General features: G+C 41.2%; 1 protein-coding gene and 1 pseudogene across 3 annotated transcripts in view; both read left to right on the top strand.

Annotated features, from left to right (window-relative positions):
* INO80 (INO80 complex ATPase subunit) overlaps positions 1-26,589 on the top strand; it is a 131,472-nt gene that overhangs the window by 78,807 nt on the left and 26,076 nt on the right. For all 3 annotated transcript variants that reach the window (XM_028119419.2, XM_028119417.2, XM_088024728.1), the window contains exons 25-27: positions 8,698-8,838; positions 14,529-14,754; positions 18,819-18,946. In XM_028119419.2, coding sequence (XP_027975220.2) covers positions 8,698-8,838; positions 14,529-14,754; positions 18,819-18,946 — 495 coding nt within the window. The remainder of the gene's footprint in view (positions 1-8,697; positions 8,839-14,528; positions 14,755-18,818; positions 18,947-26,589) is intronic.
* Positions 6,278-6,975, top strand: LOC114221300 (glycoprotein-N-acetylgalactosamine 3-beta-galactosyltransferase 1 pseudogene; annotated as a pseudogene).

Raw genomic sequence — 26,589 nt, 5'->3', positions numbered from 1 at the left:
AAGGTACTGTCTACCACAAAGAAAGTTTTACTATTTCTAGAAGCTCTGAAACTAAGCTTAACATGAAAAAAGAAAGTGTTGGGGCGCCTGGGTGACTCAGTCATTAAGCCTCTGCCTTCGGCTCAGGTCATGATCCCAGGGTCCTGGGATCGAGCCCTGCATCAGGCTCCCTGCTCCACGGGAAGCCTGCTTCTCCCTCTCCCACTCCTCCTGCTTAAGTTCCCTCTCTCGCTGTGTCTCTCTCTGTCAAATAAATAAACTCTTTAAAAAAAAAAAAGTGTTACTAAGTAGTTCTGTCATTTTATTTTTTTTTTTTTTTCATTTTTTTTATCATTCCTTTTTCTTCCCCAAGTGAGAACACAATTCAGTTGTTTGGACATTTTGTATAGTCCCTCTTGTCTTTGTGGTCTTGCACACAAAAAAGTAAATGTTTCCTGAATGCCTTAATAGTGGTGCTTTGTATTTGTGTTGGTTTTGCCTTTGGAACTTGGTGTGTATTCTCATTTGAGGGAATGTCCCCCAGCCTAAAATTATAACATCAGTATTTAAAATAGAATTTGTGAAGAGTTCTAACATTCCCTTGGAGGTTAAGAAATGTGGGATTGGTAACTTGTTTGAGCACTCATTGATTTTATTGTATGTCAGTTATTTTAGCCCTGCAGTTTCTGTTGATCAGGAACTTGGGAGCAACTTAGGTAGGTGGTTCTAGCTCAGAAAACTTACAAAAGTTCCCGTCAGCTAAGGTTACAGTTATTTGAAAGATTGACTAGAGCCATAGGATCTACTTCCAAAGTAGCTTATATACATGCCTAGGAAATTGATGCTGGCTATTGGCTGGAGGCCTCAGTTCCTTGCTGTGTGGACTTTTCCATGGGGCCGCTTGCATATCATGACATGGCAGCTGGCTTTCCCCAGGGTAAGTGATGGGGGCGGTGGGAGGGGCGCGAGTAAGGAAGGCACAGTGCCTTTTATGATCTAGTTTTGGAAGTCATGCTAGGAGAGGGGAAGGAACTAGGTTCTGCCTTTTGAGGAGAAAGTTACTGAAGAATTTCTGAACATACCTTAAAATGACCAGAGCCTCTTACTACTGGGCTGATACCTTTATATTAGTTATTTCATTATAAAGTTTGTTTTGGTATTTCTAGTTCTGAGATTTTGGCCTAGGCTATTGATGGGTTCTGACTGTGACATCATAAAAGTTCTTAAATTGATTAAAGGATGTTGGTATCTCTCCCTGCACTCTGTGTCACTCATCTTGTTCACAATTTTATTAGCCACAGCAAACTTCAGCTGGGGAGGGTATTAAATACAGGAAAATGTCTGGCTTTCATCTTAAGCAGGAATTCATTGCTCATAAGCTCTAAGTCCTTGCAAGCAAATTTTTTTTCATTGCAGTCTGTGTTGTATTCTGTATCTTGCATGTTCATTTGATTTGCCAGCTTAATTCTGATTATGTAACCTTGATTATTTATGAAGAGATGCTATTTCTCCAGCTCTTTGCTTTGCTTTCTTTTGTGGTCCTAAAAAGTGGAATAGGCTCATTTTACTACGCAAAGTAAATACAAATTTTGTTTCAAAGTTTTAATGGAAGTGGGGCACCTGGCTGGCTCAGCCAGTGGAGCATGCCACTCTTGATGTTGTGAGTTTGAGCCCACACTGAGTGTAGAGATTACTTAAAAAAAGAAAATCTTTAAAACAACAAAGTTTTGATGGAAAAATATACAAGTGATTCCATGTTCAAGATCAGTTTTTAAAGATGAAGTTCGGGATTTTTTTTTTTTTTTTTTAAGATTTTATTTGTTTATTTGACAGAGAGACACAGCCAGAGAGGGAACATAAGTAGGGGGAGTGGGAGAGGGAGAAGCAGGCTTCCTGCGGAGCAGGGAGCTGGATGTGGGGCTCAGTCCCAGGACCCTGGGATCATGACCTGAGCCGAAGGCAGACACTTAATGACTGAGCCACCCAGGCACCTCCCCCTTTTTTTTAAGTAATCTCTACCCCCAACATAGGGCTCAAACTCACAACCCTGAGAGGTCAAGAGTGGCATGCTCTTCCAATTAAGCCAGCCAGGCACCCTTGGGATTATTCTTGAGTGGATAGACCTGAGAGCAAAGACAAGGGGAAATGCTAAAATTGGAAGCAAGTGTAGAATTCTTTCTCTTGTACTATTCAAATAATAATTTCAAGTAAAATTCCTTTATTTTTTTTTTTTAAAGATTTTGTTTATTTATTTGACAGAGAGCGAGAGAGGGAATACAAGCAGGGGGAGCAGGAGAAGCGGGCCCCCCGCTGAGCAGGGAGCCTGACATGGGGCCCGATCCCAGGACCCTGGGATCATGACCTGAGCCGAAGGCAGATACTTAACAACTGAGCCACCCCGGCACCCCATAAAATTCCTTTAAAGCTATCAAATTAGGGGCGCCTGGGTGGCTCAGTTGGTTAAGCGACTGCCTTCGGCTCAGGTCATGATCCTGGAGTCCTGGGATCGAGTCCCACATCGGGCTCCCTGCTCAGCAGGGAGTCTGCTTCTCCCTCTGACCCTCTTCCCTCTCGTGCTATCTCTCATTCTCTCTCTCTCAAATAAAATCTTAAAAAAAATAAAAAAATAAAAAAATAAAGCTATCAAATTAGCTTTGAATTAATTTTTCCACATGCAGCTTTGTCCTCTTACTGCAGAAAATTCTTCATTCTTTTCTGTGCCTTCATTTGCTTTATGAAGAGTAGTAGTTATTGTTCCGGCAGCCTGTCTCCTAAATATAGCTTCCTATCATTGGATCCAGGTAAAGGCTTTGTTCCTATTCCTCTAAGAAGACAGGTAATGAGTGTTGGCTTGGCTACATGTTGTCATCTTGTTCCTGGTAAGCTATCTCAGATCCCATACTACTGAGTCATCCAGCGGTCTAACCCAGTCCTCATCTCCTTCTCTCCCACTGTGGATATGAATGAATCTGGACAGTGAGAAGCTTTTTTCCCAGGGGTGCCTTAAAACCCTTGTTCTCACTCTGCAGTGAATGTTAGGTTCGAATTCTGTGTTACAGAGTTCAAACAAGTACTATTCTCATAATAATGGCTTTGGGATGATAAATACACATGAAGGAACTAAGGAACTAGGCTAAGGATACAGATTGGATGACACTTAACAGGTGTTTTAAACAAAGTTTAGGGCCTTTTAAACTCTTACTTGACATGACTGCTTGTCTGATATTTTTTTCTCTTGTGATACTTGTGGAACAAAAGCCAGCGTGGTTCAGTGTGTTCCACTGAATTTTATTGTGTTCCCCCCGGCTGTACTGGTGAGAATTTTAAGAAGGAATAGTAGTTAGTTCAAATTTTTCATAAATTCAGTCTCACACACCTCCTTCCCCATTGTGAGCTCTCGCCAGAGCTCCTTTCTTGTACAGTTTTGTAGGGGTTAAAGAGTACATGTTTCACACATATTTTAATCTTGTTTTGCTTAGAAGAATAAAGAAAATCCAGAATCTATAGGATATATACCATGTAGTCATCTTTTGGGGAGGTAAAGCAGATTTTATGCTATATCCAGTTAAAAATGATGATTGGCAGAAGCAGAATACAAGGTGTCCCCCTCTTTTCAAAAGTTCACGGTTATGCCACTTGGCTTTTAAGAAAGACCTACATTCATACCTGTTTCACTAATCAAAAGGGATCTGAAGAGGACTTTTGCTTTTTCCAAAAAAAGGCAAAAAGCAGAAGTAGCATTCAGCATTTGTTTGGCACGGAGCCCTTACAGAGCCCTGTGTACCGGAGCAGTGAGAGTGGCACCGCCCAGCTCCCTGCCCAGGTACTAGACTCAGCATCCAGCTGTCATAGCTTTCAACCGTGTCTGTGTGCGTCTGTGCTGTATCTCAGTTTATTTTGTGCATCTGTTAGCAAGGTGTGTCCTAAGGTATCGGAAAAGCCGAAAAGAGTTATTTTGAGGGGTCCGGGAATGCTCAAAAATTTTTCCATAGAGTTTAATGGTAATTGCTTCTTTGCTTTATGCTATTTCAGCTTACAAAAGTTTTCAGAGGAATTCTCTACTTTCGGGTAGCAAGGGAAACCTGTACCAGCATTGATTCCATCTCCTGTATCTGTCTCAGTGGAACTGTTGTCATGGTAATAGCCACTTAGGCAGCATGTGTGTCAAAAGCTTTACATACTCCACAGCTTTTGTGAGCTAGGTCATAAAAATTGGGGGCAGTTCAGATTTTGCAATTTAAAATAAGCAAAAGGGTCTAAACATAAGGAATTGTTTTTGAAAAGAGTGGTGTGTGTGTAAGTTTTAAACACTGTTCTCTATTTTATGCTTAGAGAGCTTTGACTGGCTATTGATGAAGAATCCCGAACAGGAAGTTTTAAAAAACTCATCTGCTAAATGTTAATTTGCAACTAGAGTATTTATATATGTTATTTCCTGAGATCATGAAAGCTGCCAATGCCCCTTGTGGAAAGCTCTGGGAAGCCATTGTATTCAGGGTTTTTCTGTGCTTTATTTTCTCTCTTTTTGTTTGGTCACTTAAAATATCTGAAAATAGAATCCATTTAGTCTAGCAGTTGATCTATAAACACTACACCCTTTCATTTAAGGTGAGACCTTTCCTCATAGACTCTTAATTTTATAGAACAAACTGACAGTTACCAGAGGGGAAGGGGGTTGAGGGAAGGTTGATGAGGAGTGCACTTGTCATGACAGCACCGGGTGGTTTATGGAAATGTTGAATCACTATATTGTACACCTGAATCTAATATGACACTGTATGTTAACTAACTGGAATTAAAATAAAAGCTTAAAAAGCAAAATAATAATAATAAAGTGAGACCTTTTCTCTGTACCTTTGTTTGATGTATTCTTTAAGAACAAAAGCAGAAAATTAATTTCTGAGTAATGAGGACCTAATGGTAACATAAATGTTCCTTTTAATTTTAAACAAGACATGGAGAATAAAATATGGCCCCTTGTTAAGTGGGTAACTCTATATCTGAGGGGAAAACATCTGTGTGTTTTTCCTGTGCTGTACTGTGGCAAGAAGTTTACAGGTGGGGGACCTGTCTTCCTGCCCTACTTATTTTCCATTGAGACTTTTGTGTAGTGCCAAAAGACAAAAGCGTAACTTCTCTGCTATGTGCATGTTGTCGTTCTGGTAGCAAGACACATACAGCTGCCAGTGCCTACAGGGTAATGAAGACCCTCAAGAGCATGAGGAAGGGACAGGAAGGAACAGCAGAACCTGTGCCCACATCATAACCAAATCATGTCTCCCGTAGTGTGACATTCTGTGTCTTTTTTTCTAATTTGTTCTAGGCCAAAACAGACTAAAGCAGTAATGAAACTTTTCTGTCCCTCTTTCACCTACTCACCTAAGCATCTTATGCAGTGGTGTTTAAGGTGTCCTTTGTGTTCTTCTGTGTTAAACATTAAATTTTTTTGTAGGTAGCAGTGTCTAGTAGTTCATGTCATTACGTGAAGGGAATGTGGGTAATGTGGTATTAAGGACCACCTATCCTAAGGAAGAAATTGAGGGAACCAAGGTTAAGAGAAAATAATGTAGAAAAGTACAGACTGAGTAAAATATGCTGGAGGTGGTCAGGGTTTCTCTAAAGCTAAGGCTGTGTATGAGCATTTTGAGCTAGTGAATTTTTTTTTAATCTAAAATCAAAGCTACAAATCACCCTGCCTTTAGTGACTTCCAGTGAGAATATCATTTTAACCTAGCTCATGTAAGACAAGTGAGCATGTTTTATTTTGGGAATGACCACCCCTGGGAGTAGAATTATCATTTGACTTTTTCCGGAAAGGTGTCACAAATAACATACTGTGTTAAAAGGACTCCCTACAGTGACTGTTGTAACTCTTTCTTGCTAATAACTATAATGTTGAAGAGAAAATAATTGAAGGAAATGTTCATTCTTTCATCTTTTACCTTTATATTCTAGGAATGAAATAAACAGGCTTTGTTGAATTTTGCCATTTGAGAATACTTAAAATGAGGCTGACTTTAAGAGATCCCTGGCAGAGACATTGTTTAGTTACTGCTCTTTAGAAGTTAGTAAGCAATTCAGAGGTCTTTAGGTCAGCTACTGCTGCTGCCTCAGCCTCTGAGTGGCAGTAGACACCATAACTAGCAGTCCTGAACTACTACTGTAGCTCAGTGACATGAGCAGTAAACTAGACTCTTTTCTCTCCACCCCTTAGGAGGGGCAAGGGTGCTTACCACCAATAATAGAAAATGTGCTTGCAAAAAACAAGAGGATGGACTATCTTCATCTGTGCATTAGGAATAGGATTGTTTTAAGTATATGTTCTTACCTATCCAGTATCTAGTATTGGAAGAACAGGGTGATACCTGGACTAATAATCTTTGTAATGATCCTCACCCTAGGCATTCAGAAGGTAATGGACATAAATATGTAGCGAGGCAGATGAACTTCAATGCAGATGCTAGCCAACATAAAGATGAGAATGCAGATATTATTGAAAAACTATCAAAAGGTTAAAATTCTTTTTTGGGTACCGACAGGGACGTCCACATCTAGAGGAAAATATCAAACATGTCAAAGCTACATGGACCTAATGTTGTAATAAAGCATTGTAAACACTTCCATACAGTGTGGTTAGAAACCACTGGAGACAGCCCAACTCTCCTAGAAACAGTTCAGGCCTTTCAGTTTGTTCATGACCATTATTCAGAAAATGCTGATTGGTTTTTGGAAAACAGATTATGATACACATATCCTGCTAGACAACTTAAGATGGCTTCTCTCAAAGTGTGATCCTGAAGAGCCCATTTACTTTAAGAAAAGATACCTACCGAACAAAGAAGCCTTGAAGAGATTCGGTCCTGGAAGCTTTTGGTACTGGAATTATAACTATTCTTCTGTACAGAGTCCTGGTTACTGTTCATCTTGCAGTTTGTTTTCTTGACCTTGTACCAGTGTATAAATTTGCCTACCTTGTGTATGTATTATCTTCATCTGTATGGGTATTTAGGTTACCAACCTGCCTTATCTGAGAAAACAATAAAGAGAAGAAGTGAAGTAATCAAGAATGAAGATCCAAAGATAAAATGTCTAACATTGCACTGAAGAAAGAATTGCATCTGCGGTAAAGAACACTGTAATCCCACTGACGGATTCTTAAAAGTGAACATTCCATACTTTCTTTAAAAGATTTTATTTATTTATTTTGAGAGAGAGAGCCAGAGATAACGACAGAGGGCACTAGTGGGGAGGAGAGGGAGGAGCAGAGCAGCCTCCCTGCCGAGCAGGAAGCCTGTTGAGGGGCTCGATCCCAGGACCCTGGGATCATGACCTGAGCCAAAGGCAGATGCTTAACCAACTGAGCCACCCAGGCACCCCAACATTCCATACTTTAAAAAAAATCTTTCTCATGAAAGCTTATAAAATGAAGCTTTACTCTGAGTTTTTAGTCTGTTAAAAATGTATTGATAAGGTAATATAAATGAAGAATTTATGTTTTTTAAAAAATGGTCAGATAAGGGACGCCTGAGTGGTGCAGTCAGTTAAGCGGCTGCCTTCAGCTCAGGTCATGATCCTAGGGTTCTGGGATCAAGTCCCACATCGGACTCCTTGCTCAGCAGGGAGTGTGTTTCTCCCTCTGCCTGCCACTCCCCCTGCTTGTTCGCTCTTTCTCTCTGACAAAATATTTTTTTAAAAAAGGTCAGATAAAAGAACTAAAGCAATATTGTTTGCTTTTCCTGACCACTTGTATTGATGTCACTGAATAAATGAAACAGCTAACCTTGCTAGAACTACAGTTGACTCTTGAACAACGCAGGGGTTAGGGATGTTGACCCCATCTGCAGTCAGAAATCCACATATAACGTTTTACTCCCTAAAAGCTTAATGACTAACAGCCTACTGTTGACAGGTAGCCTTACCAATAACATAAACAGCCAATTAACATATTTTGTGTATGTGTTATATACTGTATTCTTACAACAAAGTAAGCTAAAAAAAAATGTTATTAAAATCATAAGGAAAATACATTTACAGTATTGTTGAGTTATTTTTGGAAAAAAAAAACATGTATAAGTGGATCCACACATTTCAAACCCATGTACTTCAGTTGTACATGCACTGTTAATATACATGTGTGATGCTAAACAGATGTGCCTTATGCCTGGCTGGTTCATTCGGTAAGTAGAGTATACGACTCTTAATCTCGGGGTTGTAAGGTTGTTGTTGGTTGTAGAGATTACTTAAAAATAAAATCACTTTGGTTGTAGAGATTACTTAAAAATAAAATCACTTAAAAAAATGGGCCTTGAAGAAAAATTTAGAAGGAAATATTGTTAGCCATCATGTTTTTAATTTAAGACGTGAGTTTGCATCCATGGTGTAACAAATGAACCAAACTTCCCCCCACATATACGTTGTTTTGTGTAATGAAAGTTATGTTCTAACTGTTTACAATTAACAGTATCTCTTCCAGAAAAAGATAGAATTAGAAATGCCACTTGGCTTACAGTATATTAATAAAACCATGGTTTAAAATTAACATGAGCTTTGGCTATATTATACATTTGGTTCAAATACTGGTTTATTGTTTATTAGAATTAATAATATTCACTAAGAAGAATGTGTTTAAGTCAGATGTTTAATATGTGACATTTTTTCCATTTTGCTTGCATTAAAACATACTTGCCAGTGGCACTAATTTGCATTTCTGTTTTGTAGTCTCTGGTTTTCAGCAGCCACTGTAAAGCAGTGAGTGGCTACTCAGACCAGGTCATCCATCAGCGGAGATCAGCTACCTCCTCGCTTCGTTGCTGCCTGCTCACTGAACTGCCATCTTTTTTGTGTGTGGCCAGTCCACGAGTAAGTGCCACAGGAGGGAAGAGACAAAATAGATGATACTTGAAGGAATAAACCCTCTTTTAAGAGCTCCATTTCTTAAACAGGACTGTTTTAAGCTGTTTGGACCTTGAGAAACATAAATCCTCACTATTTAGAGGACGTACGTGGTCCTGGCTTTCCCAAGACAGTACTCCTCCCTTTAAATTGTGTTGGTTTGAGAACTGTTGTATGGTAGATAAGAATGACTTCTTTCCCTGACCATATCTCTCGTGTGTAGTTCCTCTCCTCAGTCAGGCTCTAAACTACCATGGGAACAAGCCATCTGTCAGGTAGATTATCACCAAACAGCAGGGTCAGGGACAGTGGAATATTTGAAAAGGAGAGGGAGCCATTTGTTACCTGCATTGAGGTTTTTGAGGGCTTTTTAGAGGAGGGGGCCAGATTGGGAGGAAGATTTGATCTGGCCTTCTCGCCTCAGTGCAGTCTCCAGATAACAAAAGGAAACATAACACTCCAGCATCAAGAAACTTCTTAGTCTGATGTTCTCTTGCTTTCCTCAGCAGCCCTGCCTAGACTGTGGTTCACAGGTATGTTCCCTCTGAAAAGTGACTGTTGCTCTCTATTCACCATTCAACAGTCATAGTTTTATTTGCAGGTTGGGAGCAGTTTCTGTTGTGGTTTCAACACTGAGCACCTGTTAGAGCCTTCCTAACACTCCATTTATCAAAGCAGGGCACTCTGGTGATTGCCCTCAGCATCGCTGCAAAGGCTCCCCTTCACACAGTGCTGTTTTTTACTCTGCTTACCTCTTCCATTCTTTGCTGTCATTGATCAGAGCTAGACAGAAGCTCTCTTACAACTCTGAACAAGTATGTGAAGGGAAAGGGGCAGAGTAGAGATACGCCAGACTCTTGTGGTAAGAGCAGAGAACAAGTTTCTGTCTTCCCGGCTCATTTCCTTTTGCTCTAAGGAGCATCTTTCAGTTAGCCAGGAAAACTCTTTTAAGAGGCCGATGTTTGTCACCCTTCTGTGTTTTACCTTGTTTTCTCCACTCATTCTAGAGGGTCTACTATGTTCACAGTTGCGTTTAAAGAAAGTGGAGCCTTTTGAATCTTCCTTAGTGATATTTTTCTGTCATTATTTACATCAGCTTACATCCTTTATTGAGTTATCTAAGGTCAGAATCTGGCAGGGGGTCCCAAGAAAGTTGATGAATGGAACTGAGATGATGGTGGTACTGAGTCCCGTTGACTCCTGCCTGCCTTCTCTTCTTTCTGCTGACCCTGTACTACATGAACTTGATTCCCAGGCCACTGTCAACTGTGATTTATATTGGCTATCTAAATAGAAAGTATTTTTTAGATTTTATTTATTTGACAGAGAGAGACACAGAGAGGGAACACAAGCAGGGGGAGTGGGAGAGGGAGAAGCAGGTTTCCCGCGGGGCAGGGAGCCCGATGTGGGACTCGATCCCAGGACCCTGGGACCATGACCTGAGCCGAAGGCAGACGCTTAATGACTGAGCCACCCAGGCGCCCAAAAGTATTTAGATTTTCTATGTATCCTGTTCTTCCAAAGCATTTTTGGTCTTTGAAGCTTAAGTCAATGCAGGGAAATGCACCTTTTCTGGAAAACATCTAAAGTCAGCTGCTTCTATAGAAAGTGGTCTTCAGGTTTCATAGTTGTGTGGTTCATTTCCTTCTCACCCTCCCAATCTGATGTGTATACTGAGAGGCCTTTTAAGAGGAAGTCTAGATTTCAGAGAGGGATGTCTAGATATTTTTACTTCTCATATCCTTAGTGATTTATAGAGCCAATTAAAAAATGAGCTGCCTTGGGCTGTCATTGCATTTACAGGCATAAAAATTCTTCATTTGTTCCACTCAGAGCTCTGTAGCCAACCACTCTGAAGAACAACCCCACTCTCCCAACATACACATGCAGTACCCCAGCTGTACAGCTGGAGACTTGTTTTCTGAGGAGCCCAAAATCTAAGCTATCGGACCTGATGCTGCTGTTTCCCTAAAGAACAGTAAATAGTGACTAGCTTGAAGAAGGCTAGAATAGCATAAAGGTGGGGTGGCGGGCAGGGAACAGGAGAAAACTTTGTATCATTTGGCTGAAGCACTCTGCCCCAGCACCCTCCTTTCCTACTCAGCCCCTCCCTCTGTAATTGTAGAGTTTCTTCACATAGCAGATACCAAACCTGAAATGGGAGTAATTACACCATGGTTATATGGACAGGAAGGGGAGTTTTAAATATGTCTGAATATTTATTTATACACTCATACGCAAGCTTTTACCTTTCAGATCAGGCCTGGAGTGTGAATAATCCTGAGATACCTTGATTATCTTATATTGATTTCTAACCCAACTGTGGTGGGGAAAACTGACTTCTTTGAAGTCTTAACCTTAGCCTTGAGCTAAAACAAATTAATGTCCCTGTCTTGTGCTGTGGAAACTTTAGGGTGAGTTCGGGAAGAATTGTGCCACTAAAGAAGGAGTTATAGGAGCTGTTTTCTCATTAGCTGAGGAGACAATTCTGCAGGGTTAATAAACTAAGACCCTGGAAATCCATCTTACCAAAAAACTGAAGCGCTTGGAGTGGTCACGCTTCCTAGAGCTAGAGCAGGAGTATACACGTCCTCGGGAAGGACGCGCTAAATGCTTGAGGAGATAGCCCTTGAAGATACTATAGTTTAGGCAGTTAATGAAGCAAGAAACAGAGGTTAGCTCATGTGAGACTGAAGAGAGTGCATTTCCAGTTGTGGGGAGGGAAGAATGGTATCATGCTTCATCTCCCCTTGCTTCTGAGCTATCAGGAAGGCCACTTGGGGTTAGAAGAATGGGTGGAGGCTGTCTAGGATAGAGCTGACTTGGGAAGCACAGTTTAATTAGAAGTGGACTTGTTTGCCTCTTTTTGGACCTCATGAGTTCACTGCTTACGTACTTAGGACATGAAATTCTGTGATTCTGCATATATCTTGATCCAGGGCTCCTGCCAAAGAAGCTTATCAAAACATAAAACATATTTCACTAAGATTTGGGCCTTGCATAGCACCTAGTTTTCAATCCTGGACTTGGAAGGATATCAGCAAAATGAAATTGGAAAATAAGTGAAAGTTTATAACTGGAGAAAGTTGCTTTCTTTTTAAACTCCAAGAGTGCCTAGGAGTGAGTTCTAGGCAGGAAAAACATTTTCCCTGTGTCAGTGTTCCCTCTTCCTTTGTGCTGAGTTTCTAGCTTTTGGCTTTTCATCTGGAGAATCTGGGCCTTATATATATATTTATTTTTATTTTTATTTTTTTTAGAGAGTGCGTGCATGAGAGCAAGTGGGGGAGGGGCAGAGGGAGAGGGAAAGAGAATCTTGAGCAGGCTCCACGCCCAGCACAGAGCCTGATGTGGGACCCAATCTTATGACCCTGAGATCATGATCTGAGCCGAAATCAGGAGTCGGACACTTAACCCCCTAAGCCACCCAGGTGCCCCCCAAAGTCTATATAATTCCAGTATAAGTTCTGCTTTTCTACAAAATAAACAACAACAGCAAAAACAAAGTCGTTATGTTTGAGTGTAAAATTGGTCAGTATGAGTCTCGTTAGAAAAGAGTAAATATGCTTTATTTATCCAAAAGTATATATACTATATAGAACTGGTCATATAGTAGTCTAACTTCTATAGTCTAACCACTGCTGCTTATATCACTGTTATGAAAGTACAGCCACCATTGATTGTGAGGTTCTGGGACTCATACTCTAGATGGTAGATAGCTGCTGAGTTACTGCCAGGACAGGCCATAGCAGGAAAGATCCAGTTTTTATTCACCTTTTAAAAAAAAATGTTTTTAACTTTTTTTAAAGATTTTATGTATTTATTTGACAGAGAGAGACACAACGAGAGAGGGAACACAAGCAGAGGGAGTGGGAGAGGGAGAAGCAGGCTTCCTGCTGAGCAGGGACCTTGATGCGGGGCTCGATCCCAGGACCCTGGGATCATGACCTGAGCCAAAGGCAGATGCTTAACGACAGAGCCACCAGACACCCCTATCCACCTGTTTTTTATTTCTGTCTTCATTCGTCTATGTTCTGCTTTCGGTGGGAAAAAGGAGTAAGTTGGAAGCAAGAGAACATACTCCTTTTGGAGTGGGTAAAGATGACCACTTGAGATTACCAACACCTGCACCTAGGACTGTGTGTGAAACTGATTGATACGTGAGCGGTGTCTGGGTTTTGGAGCTGCAGGGGCCCAGTTTGCTGTGACCCCTCCCTGTAGTTTTGTGTCTGGACTGTAGATGGCACTGTTCTCTAGCCAACTCAGTTCAGCTTCATCTATAAGCCAGAGTAGAGGACGCTGTGGTATTAGTAAATGATGCTCTATTGTTTTGGTATCTTCTAGTCTCCAGCAGAGACACCTGCAGCCCCGTAGTCAGCTAGCTGACTGTTAATGTACCCCAAGGCAGCATTAAGGCTTGGCCTGAGGGTCGTGGTGTTCGTTAAAAGCCTAGAGCTATTCGCTTGTCCCTTAGACCTTCTGGATCAAAATCTGCACTTTAGATAAGCTCCCAAGAAGGTTCTTATGCATACCAAAACTTGACAGCCATTCCATTGCCCTAAAGATTGATGGGCATGACGATAGAAAAGTTAATAGCAAGATATATTTTCCTAAATGTCTCACTTCTGGGAAATAATAGCAACAATAACACTAGCTAACTAGGTACGGCCAGTGTTCTATGTTCTGATCTCTCTCATTCCTCTGCACTTGCTCCTTATACCCAGTTTCTCCCCATTTCTTGGTCTTGCTCCAGGGTTTTTCTGAGCAATTTAGTGCATATAATGGGACTTTAGCATTTTTATCAGCCTGAGCTTGCAGCTAATCACAGCCTCCAAATTTCAACAGAAGGTAACTCAGGCTTCTAATCAGGTGATTTCACAGTTATCTGAATACACAGATGCTTATTAGAGTGGGAATAGACCCAGATCACTAAAGGATTAAAAAGCCCATTTCTTAATTGGCGGGAGCCTTCTATTCCATGGGGGGGAGAGGGGCAGCATTTCAGTGTTGCTGTATGCTTGTGCATAGCCTCTGTCCTAGCCAGGAAATGAATCCACCAGTCTCAGGCAGTTGCTTTCTCCACCCCCCCTCCACCATATCCCAGCTTATGGCCTACAAGAAAGGTTGTCTTATCTTTCATTAGATTTGTCAGTCAGCAACCTGGTCAGGGAAGAGGAGAAAGAAGTCTTGATAAACTTGGGAATTTTGGCAGAAAAGCATTAAAGATAGCTTCAAATGCACCAGGCCAATAACTCTTTTCGTTCTTTAGTAATGACTGCGTAGCTCCAGCTCCCTTTCTGATCTCCCCATTCTGTGTATGGCTAATAGAACTTCGCCAAAAACACTATCCAGCAATGGGGGGAGGTGGCAAAGTTGGATCAGAGATGCATACAAACATGATAGAATTATTCCTGACCTGGTATCCCAGTTTTTCTGCAAACTCCAGCACTCTCTGGATCTTTAGTTTGCTGCAGATTCATGTTATTAAGAGGTTGGCCTTTGCCTTGGACCAGCTCACTGAATCAGCTATTAGAGGCAGCTTATTTGTCAGAACAAGGAAGTTAAAACCACTAACCTAAGAATTATCCACATTTGTCTGATTTCAAAGTTGGAGTGTAGGAAATGTGCAAGAGCTATCTCATGTGAGTGTCTCACTGCAGGTTACCGCAGTGCCATTGGATTCTTACTGCAATGACCGAAGTGCAGAATATGAGCGGCGAGTGCTGAAGGAAGGAGGGAGTCTGGCAGCCAAGCAGTGTTTGTTAAATGGGGCCCCTGAACTGGCGGCAGATTGGCTAAATCGACGGTCCCAGTTCTTCCCAGAGCCAGCTGGAGGACTGTGGAGCATCAGGCCTCAGAATGGCTGGTCTTTCATCAGGATTCCAGGTAAGTTCTCTGTTCTCTTGGCGTTTTGCCCGCTCTGGCAAGGGAAGAGGAACCGAGGAGATACTCCATGTGGTGGCTTTAGATATTTGGAATTCAAAGTTCTTGGGGTTTGTTTCCTGTTTTGCCCTTACTAATTTTATAGGTAAAAATACTGAAGTAATTTATGACTTAAGAGAGAAATGTTTTTTAGATTTGTGCTTACGTACTCTCCTTTGACAAGCTTGCAGCTTAGAAAGGAATGCCACCCTTAAAAAAGGGGGGGGGGGTAGAAATAAACTTGGTAGGAAAGGCTCCAGGTCGAGTGAGTACAGTTGTGTTGTGCCATTGCCAGTAGGGTGAATGAGAATGTCGTCACTCTCAGAAAGCCTAGTTGAAGTAGCATAAACAGTGTCCTGCACGGAGCACTAGAGATCTGAATGATAACCAGAAGAAAAACACTGTGTTTTGTGCCAAAATGCTCGCAGATTCCCAGACCTCCTAGAGTCAAGGTCGAGGGTTGAAAGGAAACTAGGTTTTCATCTTTGCTTTAGTGAGACTACTTTTAAGGAAACTGAACACAGGGTTCATAGGCTTATGTTCTTTGCTTACACCTGCTGGCAGATTGGAGTGGTAGTTGAGAGCTACCCTGTCAGTTTTGGTTGTCCAGATTCTCTGATACTTTGTATTCTTTTTACTGGATATAATGGAAGTAAACTAGAGCTGAGCGCTCAAAAGAGAGAATCTGCCAAGTGTGAAGGGACTTTGGGTCAGCCTGGTAGTAGCTGTGGGTGTGCTTTAGACTAGAAGATGCCATTTTGAGTTTATGAGAGCCATATAGTGTGCAGCCTCGTAGCGGACTTAGAATACCTGAAGGCAGTGGGTGAAGGTGTACTGTTGGAAAACAAGGGGAAAACCCAGTTGTAAAGCAGGCCTGGTTAGTAGTGGCAATAGAGGACTAAAATCCAGCAGGTCTAGAAACCATCGAATCCCAGGCAGAAGAAGAGCACAGGTGTTGAAAGAAACAAGACAACACCCTATTTCTTCTTTCTCCCTTCTTCACTCTGGCTCCTAAGTTCCCAGTATAGGGGTAGAGGGCTTACTGCTGGCGCTGTGGGAATCTCTTGTGGCTTTTCCTGTTCTTTGAAAGAAAAATGGACCTTGTTTAAATAGCAGGAAGTGTCTGAGTTCTTTTCGCATCGATAAAAAGCGCCAGCCTCACTGGCTGTTTACTGTGAGAACCAACCAGCTCCTCACTGACCCCATTGTGCTCTGTAGACTGGCTGGAGCAGGGCAGCGAGGGTTGGGGGGTTGTGGGGTCACTGGAACCTGTATTTTATCTCTTTTTTCTCTATACTTTTACATTTTCTGTTTCCTTGGGAAGGGTTTGTTCCATTAATAGTCCCCGAAAGACCAAAATCTCCTGGGTTTCACACCTCTGACTGCATCTCCCTGTTTTACCAGGAGAAAGGTGTATAGTCCTTTCAGAAGTCTCCTCTCCTTGGAAAAAGGAGTTATTTCATCTATTAGCCTAGTTTTACTGCCATGGGATATATTCATTTTGTCCCTAAACAGACTCTTATACTGTGGCCTTGTGTGTCTAAGTGAAAATACTGTTAAGATTGTACTATAGGATCGTAGACAATATTGTAAGAAAGTAGGATAGGTCTGTACAACATTTTGAGATTCTGTTTTAAAGAGAGGTTTGACTTGGCACAATCAGCCTAATTTCTAGGGAATTGTGCTCTTCTTGGCTCTTTGCCCTGCTTAGCAACAGGTGGTGCTGTTGTCCAGTGCAACTTTGGTAGCTCCTAAAAAATTGGATAATGGATGCCAGGCCCAAAAGACCCCAATGTGTGCAGGGAAAGAAAACCCATTTTTTTCTGCCTATCTGTCTAAGGACAAGTACTGGGTGCTGAGCCAACGTGCTTAACGGAGAAGCAGAAATCTTGTTCCTTGCTTCAGTATTCGAAGGCTGTTGCTGCAGTCTCTTTCTGCTTAGGCCTTTTCTTTCAGGGTAGTCCAAAGAAATCCAGTCCATCTGCTTTCCCTTCCCACATAACACAGGAACAGCTAACAACACGCACCACTGTTGCTTCTTTCAGGTGCATCAGAGTTCTTTGTGCATCTTCATCTCTGAGCCTCCTCCTCTTAGCATCAGTTTGTTCTAGTTAGCAAAGGAAAGGAGATGTGGGAAGCAGGAATGTGTGAAAACCATTGAATCATGATTTTGAGATGAAGCTTCTCAAAATGCAGACGCAAGACAGATTTACATACTTTAAGATACTTGTGTGGACGGAGTGGATGTGAATGGAGAGAAAAGATAAGCAGGCTGCTGGAGAAATCTGATGAGCTTAGCTTGCCCACTCTACTAAATGACTGAAAAATATATGGGTTTCTCTTTTTTTTTTTTCCCACCTTCCTGTGCTTTTAATGAAAAAAGAAAGAAACTCTGGGGAATGTTTAGGAGCTATCAAAATTGAGGGATCCCAGGGTATCCAATTAAAGGAGAAACGTTGAAGTTGTTAGGAAAGCGTTGCTGCCTGATCAGACTTGGAATTCACACAGGCCTCCTTGTCTGGTGCCAGGGAGAGGGCCTAGCATTTGGTTCTGTCCCAGCTGCAGTCGTTTGATTGTGTTGGTAAGGAGATCAACAAAAAGAAGAGCATTTCAGTAATCTAAACAGGACCAAACAAAGAGGCTGAACAAAGGTGTGTGCCACAGCATCAGGGAGGGGGTGGTGGAGGGAGAGATGTGGCCTGGCAGCGTTCCGAAGGTGGGAAAAGGCAAGCAGCAGTGCAGAGGAGTAAACATCCAGGGCCTGTGGCTTTGTAGCAAAAACAGAGGGGCTGATGATTTTTTATGGTGCTGTCAGCACATCCGTTCTCGTTCGGTTTATACAATGATTGTGCACTTGGCAGATAGTGGCGAGAACAGAGAAATATCCATTGAGAACTCTTGGATTGCTCTCAACAGTCAACCTCTGCAGTTCTGAGGGGAAAAAACCATGGGTTTGAACCCAGAAACTAGGGATAAACTATGGGTTTTTTTAATAGCTCCCTTTTTTACTTTTAGTGGTTAGTTGTGTCATCTCTCTATCCTTTGTCTCTCCCTTTTTGCACCCCACAGCCACTTCCACATAATACTCTTAAAATCTCCTGGCCCCTTCAGCCTCATTTCTTCCCCCTCTTAGTAGCAGTGATTGTTCAGGGCATGTTTATGGACCAGTCTGCAAACAGGAAACTCTACTTCCTGAAATGTGATGGGAGATGAATGATACTGAATGGATAAGATGAAAATTTGAGAGTTAAGTGCTCTGTAAAGATCTCTGGCTAAAATGCTCTTTTTTTTTTTTTCCTTTTTAATGGGAAGAGGAAAGAGAAAGCACAAGTTAGTGAGTAAAAGCAGCTTCCATTTCACAGAAACCCAAAGTCAGTCCTTCTGAGAAGTTGAACAAACCTTAGTGTCTTTACTGAATTATAGTTTAGGATAATGACATTTCCCAGCCAACCTATTTGAAATCATCAAGGAGAAGGAGTTTGGATTTAAACAGAGGGGCAGGAATGGATATGTGTATTTGCATTTCTCGGTATTTAAGTGTCTCCAGGGACAGGCAAGAGTAGCCCTTGTTTCTCGACATTCTCATGCTTTCAGGAGATGTAAACCATTTAACCACAGAACCAGCAGAAACAGATATCTAGAGATAGGATGAAGAAGGAAAAACAAGTTTCTCAAGTCACTTAGAGCAGATATGACATAGACCTCACTCTTAAATGTCCATGTGTACCTGTTATCCCCTGAGTAAGGACATGGAGCAGGGAAGCTTTCATTTGTCTTAGCAGCAGATATCTGAATGGGAACTGTCCGTTGGAAGGGAGCCTACACCTCCCTCTTTCAGGATACTTCTTCTCAGAGACCTACTGGATCATGATTGAACAGTGCTTTGCCTTCTTCTCTACTTTCCTGCTCTCATGATGACAAGCATCCTGGTTGTCGTAATTTTGGCTGCATACAGCTTTGCAGTGAGTGATTTTGCTGCTTCAATTAAATACAGTTTCCCCCTCCTCCCCCCCTTTTCTTCTCCCCAGGCAAGGAGAGCCTCATCACTGACAGTGGAAAGCTGTATGCCCTTGATGTCCTCCTGACTCGGCTCAAGTCTCAAGGACATAGGGTCCTTATCTACTCCCAGATGACCAGGATGATAGACCTGCTGGAGGTAGGAGAAGGAACCTTGGGCACCTAGGACACCTTGACATTTAACTTGCAGGAATCAGATGTCTATGACTAATGTACATCCTGCTTAATGGGAACCCAAAACTTGTCTTCGTGATTTTACTGTCTATAAAGGGAGGAGAAGAAGCTCCTGGCAGATGTGAGAATATGCAAAGGAACTCCTTTCCTCCACCATTGAAATAGAACATCCCCTACTCCTTCCTTTACTAGGGAAGAAATTCCCTAATTTTAAAGGAGATTGGAGTTTAGGAATACTTAAGAAGTCCTCTGAAATACTGCATAGAAAACAAGATTTAGGATTAGTTCTCTATATAAAAAACGAGAGAGCAGCTGGTCAGTCTGACTCAATGTAGTGGTCTCAACCTCACTCCATATTGCGTTCTCCTGGAGGAGCTTTAACAAATACTGATACCCTGTCCCATCCTCAGAGTTTGTTACTTAATAACTTTGGAATGAAGCCTAGGCATCAGGAGACTTGAAAGCTCCTGAGGTGATAGTAATAGGCAACCAGAGTTGAGAACCACTAGGTTATGTTGAAAGATACAACTTGTTTTACTGTGCAGGGCACCTTCTGTTTCTTCAGTTACTTCTGTGTTGATGTTCTCTCTGCTTTCTTGTTGTGTGAGTGGAAGCTAATTACTTGAGGGAGAAGAAGTCAAGGACATGGAAATAGGCGAGTGAAACTGAGGACAAATAATCACAGACCACCAGAGTTAGTGTTTAGTGCTAGAAAGTTGGAAAGCCGCTGGTCGGGGGAGCTAAAGCACCTGGATGTAAGTAGTGTATAAATATTCGCATGTTTTTCCATGGGCTTTTTATAGCTAAGGCTTCATATTCTAACCCTGCTACTCCAGGGAGTAGCTGGTAATAAACAAGTGGAAATTGGACCATGATTATCCCTATCTAGGAATAAGGGAGTAGGGATCATATCAGCACAGAAGGAATGAAGGCTAGCGTAGGGAAGAAGTTTTAGGTTTCTGGAAGCCAAGCCTGGCTTGCTGAATTTCTCAGTCAATAGTTTGGTAATTCGGTAGCAGGCTCTTTTTAATAATCTGGCAACTTCTTTTAGCAAGGGACATAACACATGATATTTGAGGTCACTCAAATCATAAGTCTGGCATTTAGTACAGTGTTTGGCCCCTCAAATGCTGTCAGCAGGCTGAACTTTCTGTTTTGTCCTATGGAATAGGTCACCTATTTCTAAATGATGGAAAAATGCTTATTGGTGGCTGTAAATCACTGTAAGAGAAGTAATTAAGCCATTGTGTTTGATGCAGATCTTTACCTATGTTAAAGGTCCTAAGAGCAGTAATCCAAAATAAAGGGAACTGCCTGCATCTGTAGTGTTCAGTTCAAACTAAATGATACCAACGGCCCAAACAATATGAGTAACTTTCCGTCAGTGGGGCTCCTCTTAGATAAAGTGCACTTGCCTTGTCCTGCAGAGTCAGGGATGTACAGATGAAGTAGTGATCTTGCACTGAATTATAGAAAAAGCAGTATGCTAAAGATTTTGTAAGGGAAGTGATGATCTTTTTTTTTTCCAAAGACTATGTTGGTGTATTTTGGAGTCCTAAAAGTTGCTTCCTATTAAAGGAAAGTTCAAGAGTAAGTAGGGTAAGCTACCAAAAAATAGCTAGGTCTGAGAGCTGAAGGGAAGTGTAGATGGTTTAAATTTGATACAGTCCTACATTTTAGTTCCTTGTTCTATGTATTACACACTTCTAGGTACTCCTAAGTATTACCAAAATAAGTGATTCAAAGTATGTTAATGAGCTTTGTTCAGGATGAGTGCTGTAAACCCTACCCACCAGGGTCACTTCCTATCTCTTTCTAATCCAGCGGGTTTTTTGGACAGGTTTGTGGGGATGTGGATGATGTGGGTAGGTTTTGCAAACATGGCAGCCTGAGAGCCTTTTAAATACAGTTCGATCTCTCTATGGGGAATTCGAAATTAGGGAAAACTGAATTTCACAGCTGCTAACATTCTTTAGCCGTATGGATAACATGCATCTAGGATGCTGAAGCCAAAAAAATGTTACAACCGTTTACATGTTTTACTGAAAAACTGAAGTGAAACTGTTGTCTAGGTTTTTTTAAAACACTTTACTATTCTTTTTCCTTCAACATTACATTTCCTAGAAGTTCATTCGTCCTTTTTTTTTTAATACTGTTTACTCAAATGAACCACATTCTGTATTTCAAGAGGTTAATCCTCAAAATTTATTTTGTGGGCATGGACTTAAAATGCCCACGGTGTTTAATATGTCTAGTCATTTATTGAAATGTAAATGTATTGTGGATCTTACGGCAATGCAGGATGAGGTCTACATTTCTTTACCTTTTCAAAGAGTTATTCTGGGTTTTTTAGTCATTGTCATAATAGAAGCTTTCACTGTAAACATTCATTAGAGCCATGTTTCAGCTTTAAAACATGACCTGGCATGTGAACCTAAGGATCATGTTATAGAAAGGCCCTTCTGTATAGATGCTTTCCCTTGAGTACACTTGACCTTTTCTTTAAAAAAAAAAAAAATACCTTGACCCTTGCTTTGCTTCTTCATCCTCAGTGTGTTGTGGGTTTGTTTGGTTAGTTTTAGATATAAAAAAAAATTTTTTTTCCAGGATTCTCTTTTTTACCTTGACATCTTACACCTTGTATATCAAAGAGGGAAAGAAAAGCTTCCAGTAGGGGCGCCTGGGTGGTTCAGTCGGTTAAGCGTCTGCCTTTGGCTCGGGTCATGATCCCAGGGTCCTGGGATCGAGCCCTGCTTCGGGCTCCCTGCTTGGCAGGGAGCTTGCTTCTCACTCTCCCTTTGCCTGCTACTTCCCCTGCTTGTGCGCTCTCTCTCTCTCTCTCTCTAAAATAAATAAATAAAATCTTAAAAAAAAAAAAAGAAAGAAAAGCTTCCAATAGAGCAGAAGTTAGAAACTCATGTGGGGGCATTGAAGCTCTTTTGTGTAACTGTGGAGCCGATCAGCGTCTCTTTCATCCAACAGCCTTTTTGGGCTTTTTGTTCTGTGCCTTCACCTTGGCTATCTGTTTGTTTCTAGGACTCGGAAGAACCAAAATATGGTAAAAATACACATACTTCTGTGTGACCAGGTTTCCATTTTGGGAGAAATACTAGTTCTGGGGTGCCTGGGTGGCTCAGATGGTTAAGCGTCTGCCTTCGGCTCAGGTCATGATCCCAGGGTCCTGGGATCGAGTCCCGCATCGGGCTCCCTGCTCCTTGGGAGCCTGCTTCTCCCTCTGCTTCTCTCTCTCTCTCTCTCTCTGTCTCTCATGAATAAATAAATAAAATCTTTAAAAAAAAAAAGAAATACTAGTTCTGGGCACTTAGTATTTGCTCAGTATTTTTTTAAAGTGATTGATAGCCTCTTTCTCTTGCGCAAAAATCTGACTTTAATTTAAGTTTCTTGTGAATATATCAGATCTTATTCCAAATAGAATTCTGTATTCAGGAATGTCTTATTCTTTCCCATGGTATCTAAATACTGTTTCTGGATAGGGGATAAAAAAGCAGACTGCTAAACTTCCAGGGCCAGGAATTTTTAGTGTGCCACAGGCAGAAGTCAAAGCCGTAGATAGGGGAGGATATGCTAGATCACTAAACGTTACGTTACGGATTTACTTTACATTTACTGAGTCACTTGTAGGTCTTTGCTGGTGGGGGTACTGTGGAAGCAGACATGGCCTTTGTGCAGTTGGGATGATGGTGTCTAGCGGGATGTTAGGCAGAACTTTTCCTACCACCACCATTTTTACTCGAGTTTGGAACCTCCCCACCCCCTACCACCATATTCTGACAGTTGCAAAAAGCTTTAACTCACTACAGATGACTTACATCATCTCTGGGTTGTCTCATTTGAGGTTCATTCCTGTTGCATCAAGCAGCTGAGTCTGTAGTTTAAGGAAATAAGCGTCAGTATTTTCTATGCAATACAAAAGTACTTGGAAAGGCTCAGCCAGCTGGTACTGTATGTGGTGTGATTGTTAAGTACTGAAACCCAGACAGATTTTGTACTGCACCAGTGTATGAAAATAGTATAATACAGAATTAAATCCAGATAATCTATAGCTAATGATGACATTTGAGACACTAGGTTACATAACTTGCCCAGTCAGCAAGTACCTCACTTGGATAGGATTCATCCTGAACAGACGTTCTATCATTTATGAGCTGGCTACTCCTAGAACTCCCAGTTACCTTTGGGAGCTGTGATTCTGAGCATACTGGGAAGCTGGGTATTCTAAAACTGCCCCACAGAATGAAAAGCAAATTGGGGTCACTGTTAACTAGCATTTTGATTAGGCTTTAGGAATGATGGAAGGAAATGTGTCAGCTTACAACCACACTATATTTATTCAGTTTCATTCATTTCTTTTCATGTCGAGAATGAGGAAGGCATTGTGCTAGGCAGATGTGAATTTAAATTAAATGTGGTCTTTGACTTCAAGAAATGTATCTAGTGGAGGATATATCACACACACACACAACTGTCAGGTGTACCCTGATACCAGTGCCCAAAATGAACCGTAAACAGAGCTGAAGGTAGCAAGATGGATACATTTATTTCTAACTGGGTCACTTGAGGAAGGGTTCCCATTGATAGTGACTTTTGAACTGAACTTAAATAGAATTTTAACCATCAGGGAGAAGTGCATTCCAGACTAAGGAAGCCAGATGTAAAAAGGCACAGAGATGGGAAGGTACGAGACATTTGGGGTGGACTAGCTCAGTGTGACTGGAGTTTATGGTATAGGAGAAAAGGGAATAATACACAAAGGGTGAAGGCAGATTATGATGGGCCTATGTATGCCTTGTGATTAGGTCTTGCTCCAAAGGACTCTTTGTGTTAGATAAGGGAAGCATGGCTTCCATATTTCACTCATTTGGTGCAATTTGTTTGGGCAACGGAGAGATTATAATAGAGACTGAGAGGAGCCTTACTTTTTGCTGCTGATATACCCCAAAGATGGAAAGTGGCATGTTCAGGAAATAGTTACGTCAGGACTTCAGGTTTGTGGATCATACTGAGTCTTTTCCCCAAATTGGGGAAGTGAAATTGGGTTGAAGAGAACAGCAGACGCAACTTTGAAAGAGAAAAGAAGGTTCAGAATGGAAGGTTCATGTTAGAGATATACAAACATTTGCCTTTATTTTTTCAAATGCCCAGTTATCCTTTTTTTATGATGATAATGGATGGAGATTATGGACAACATGTATTAAGAACCTTATATGGCTTCTCCCTGACACACCACAACCACCTTCTTTTCCCTAGTGGTGGTGAGCTTCTGTTCCATGTGGAAAGCAGTAAAGGGGTTAAGCCAGAGGGTCTGGCACCAGTTAACTTGAGTTCCAGTCCGAGCTACATTACCCACTGCCTATGTAACTGTTAGAGACCTTACTTAACATCTGTAACGTGGGAGGGCCGATAACAACGCCTATCTTAAAGACTACTATGTGAGGATTAGATAAGCAAAACACAGAATAGTGTTTGTCACTTAGTAAATGCTAGCCACCGTCATCACCCCTACTTGAAGATGAACCTAGTCCCCTGTAATATACCACTGGGTGTGTGAATGTTTGCCTTCATTTAGTGCACTTTAAAGGAGTGAGAGGTACTTGTGGAAAGTATTTTGAGTTATACTGATATCTCTGCAGCTACTGCTTTTAAAAGTAACTTACAGATAAGATCCAGAGCCAACTTGTCTTCTCAATGTGTATTTCAAGAGTGGTTTTCAAACTGGTAGGGTGGGATAGAGGACAGGAAACTTAGGTAGAGATTAAGCAGATGGGGCCCTGGACTCCCCCTTCTTCATCAACCAGAATAATAATGCTTTTTATCTATTTTATATTAGAGGGGTTTCTTTTTTGTTGTTTTTTAAGAATTTATTCATTTGAGAGAGAAAGAGCACAAGCAGAGGGAGAGGGAGAAGCAGACTCCACTGAACAGAGATCCTGATACGGAGCTCAGTCTCAGGACCCTGAGATCATGACCTGAGCCAAAGGCAGATGCTTAACCGAATGAGCCACCCAGAAGCCCCTAGAGGGTTTTCATATAAGATTTCACTTGGAAAAAGAAAAAGTTCCACTGCTTTTAAAATAGTATAAGGATATTGTTCTGCAACAGTGTTTCTCAAACTTAAGAGAAGTACTTACAAGTAATACATGTTAAAACACAAATTGTTTCATTAGTTATGGGGTATATCCCTCAATTCTGCATTTGTTGTTTTTTTTTTTAGTAGATTTCACACCCAGCATGGAGCTCAACATGGGGCTTGAACTCAACAACCCTGAGATCAAGACCTGAGCTGAGGTCAAGAGTCGGATGCTTAACCGACTAAGCTACCCAGGTGCTCCTCAATTCTGCATTTTTAACAAATTGCAGGTGTTCCCAGTGCCGCTTATCTGAAAGCCATGCTGCGATAGCAAGATTCTGAGGGACCCCTGTCCTGCCTTCTCTTTGTAGTGGTGGTTCTCAGCTGCAGATATAGGGTATCTATTGCACTCATCTTTGGAGCTTTTTAAAAATAAACCAGTCCAGGCCCTCTCCCAGACCTACAGAGTCTGAATCCCTGGGGTGGGTCCAGGCACATGTATTTTTAATCCTGGTTGAGAATCAGTACTCAAATACCAAGAGTACATCTCATCCATAACTCTTTTGGCTTCTACAATAATTTTTAAAAATAGTATCTACTAGGACTGTATAGCTCTCAAGACTTCCTAAATGTTAAAAGCCATAATTTTTATTTTATTAGTTCAAGCAGTATTAGATTTACTTTGGTTAGTAGTTATTGATCCACAAGAATCCACTTGAGAGTACTGATGTTCATATTTATTTAATTAAAGGAGGATACTAAATTATGAGACCTGGAAGAGGAAGAAGGTCTGTATTTGGTTTCTCTTCTTTCTTTGCTTCTTTAAGTGGAGCAAAAAGAATTGCTTTACAAAGCTCCAGGAAATTTAATCATACTGGTGGATCATGTTCTAAGTCTTTCCTAAATACCAAAAGGGACTTGGGTGAGAGAGATCCTTGATGTCTACAGAGTACCTTGTGTAAGGAAGGACTGGATAATGGTTCGTCTTTCTGTTCCGTAAGCCTTCTTTAATGCACAGGAGTGCAAAGCATGACACAGTTCCTACAGACCGTGGTAAAGTCATCCAACAAGTGGTAATGAGCCAGTAGTGGTCCTCAGACATGGGAATGAACTACAAAGAGTTGGGGCATGATGGAATATTTAAAATGGATCTTAGAAAACCTTATGATGTAGAGATTGTTAAATGTGTGTGTGTGTGTGTGTGTGTGTGTGTGTGTATGAAATAGATTTTTAAAATAAATTTTCGAGGGGCGCCTGGCTGGCTGAGTCAGAAGAGCATGTGACTCTTATTTCAGGGTCATGAGTTCGAGCCTCACGTTGGGTGTAGAGATTACTTAAATATAAATAAGTAAATAAATATTCACAGTGCTATAACTTGTCATTTATTGTTAGAATTTGTGTTTTGACACAAATTCTTTTTGATAAAAATGTCTTTTAACAAGATAGAATTTGATTTTATTCTGAATTTTTAGATTTTTTAGATCATAGGAAAGCTGAACTAAACATAGAAGTGGCCACAC

This window comes from Eumetopias jubatus, unplaced genomic scaffold (assembly GCF_037043125.1).
Source record: "Eumetopias jubatus isolate StellerSeaLion01/CBP00866 unplaced genomic scaffold, mEumJub1_p1.0 scaffold_7, whole genome shotgun sequence".
Lineage (NCBI taxonomy): Eukaryota > Metazoa > Chordata > Mammalia > Carnivora > Otariidae > Eumetopias > Eumetopias jubatus.
Note: the sequence above shows the minus strand (reverse complement) of the source record. Positions and strands in the feature narration are given on the sequence as shown.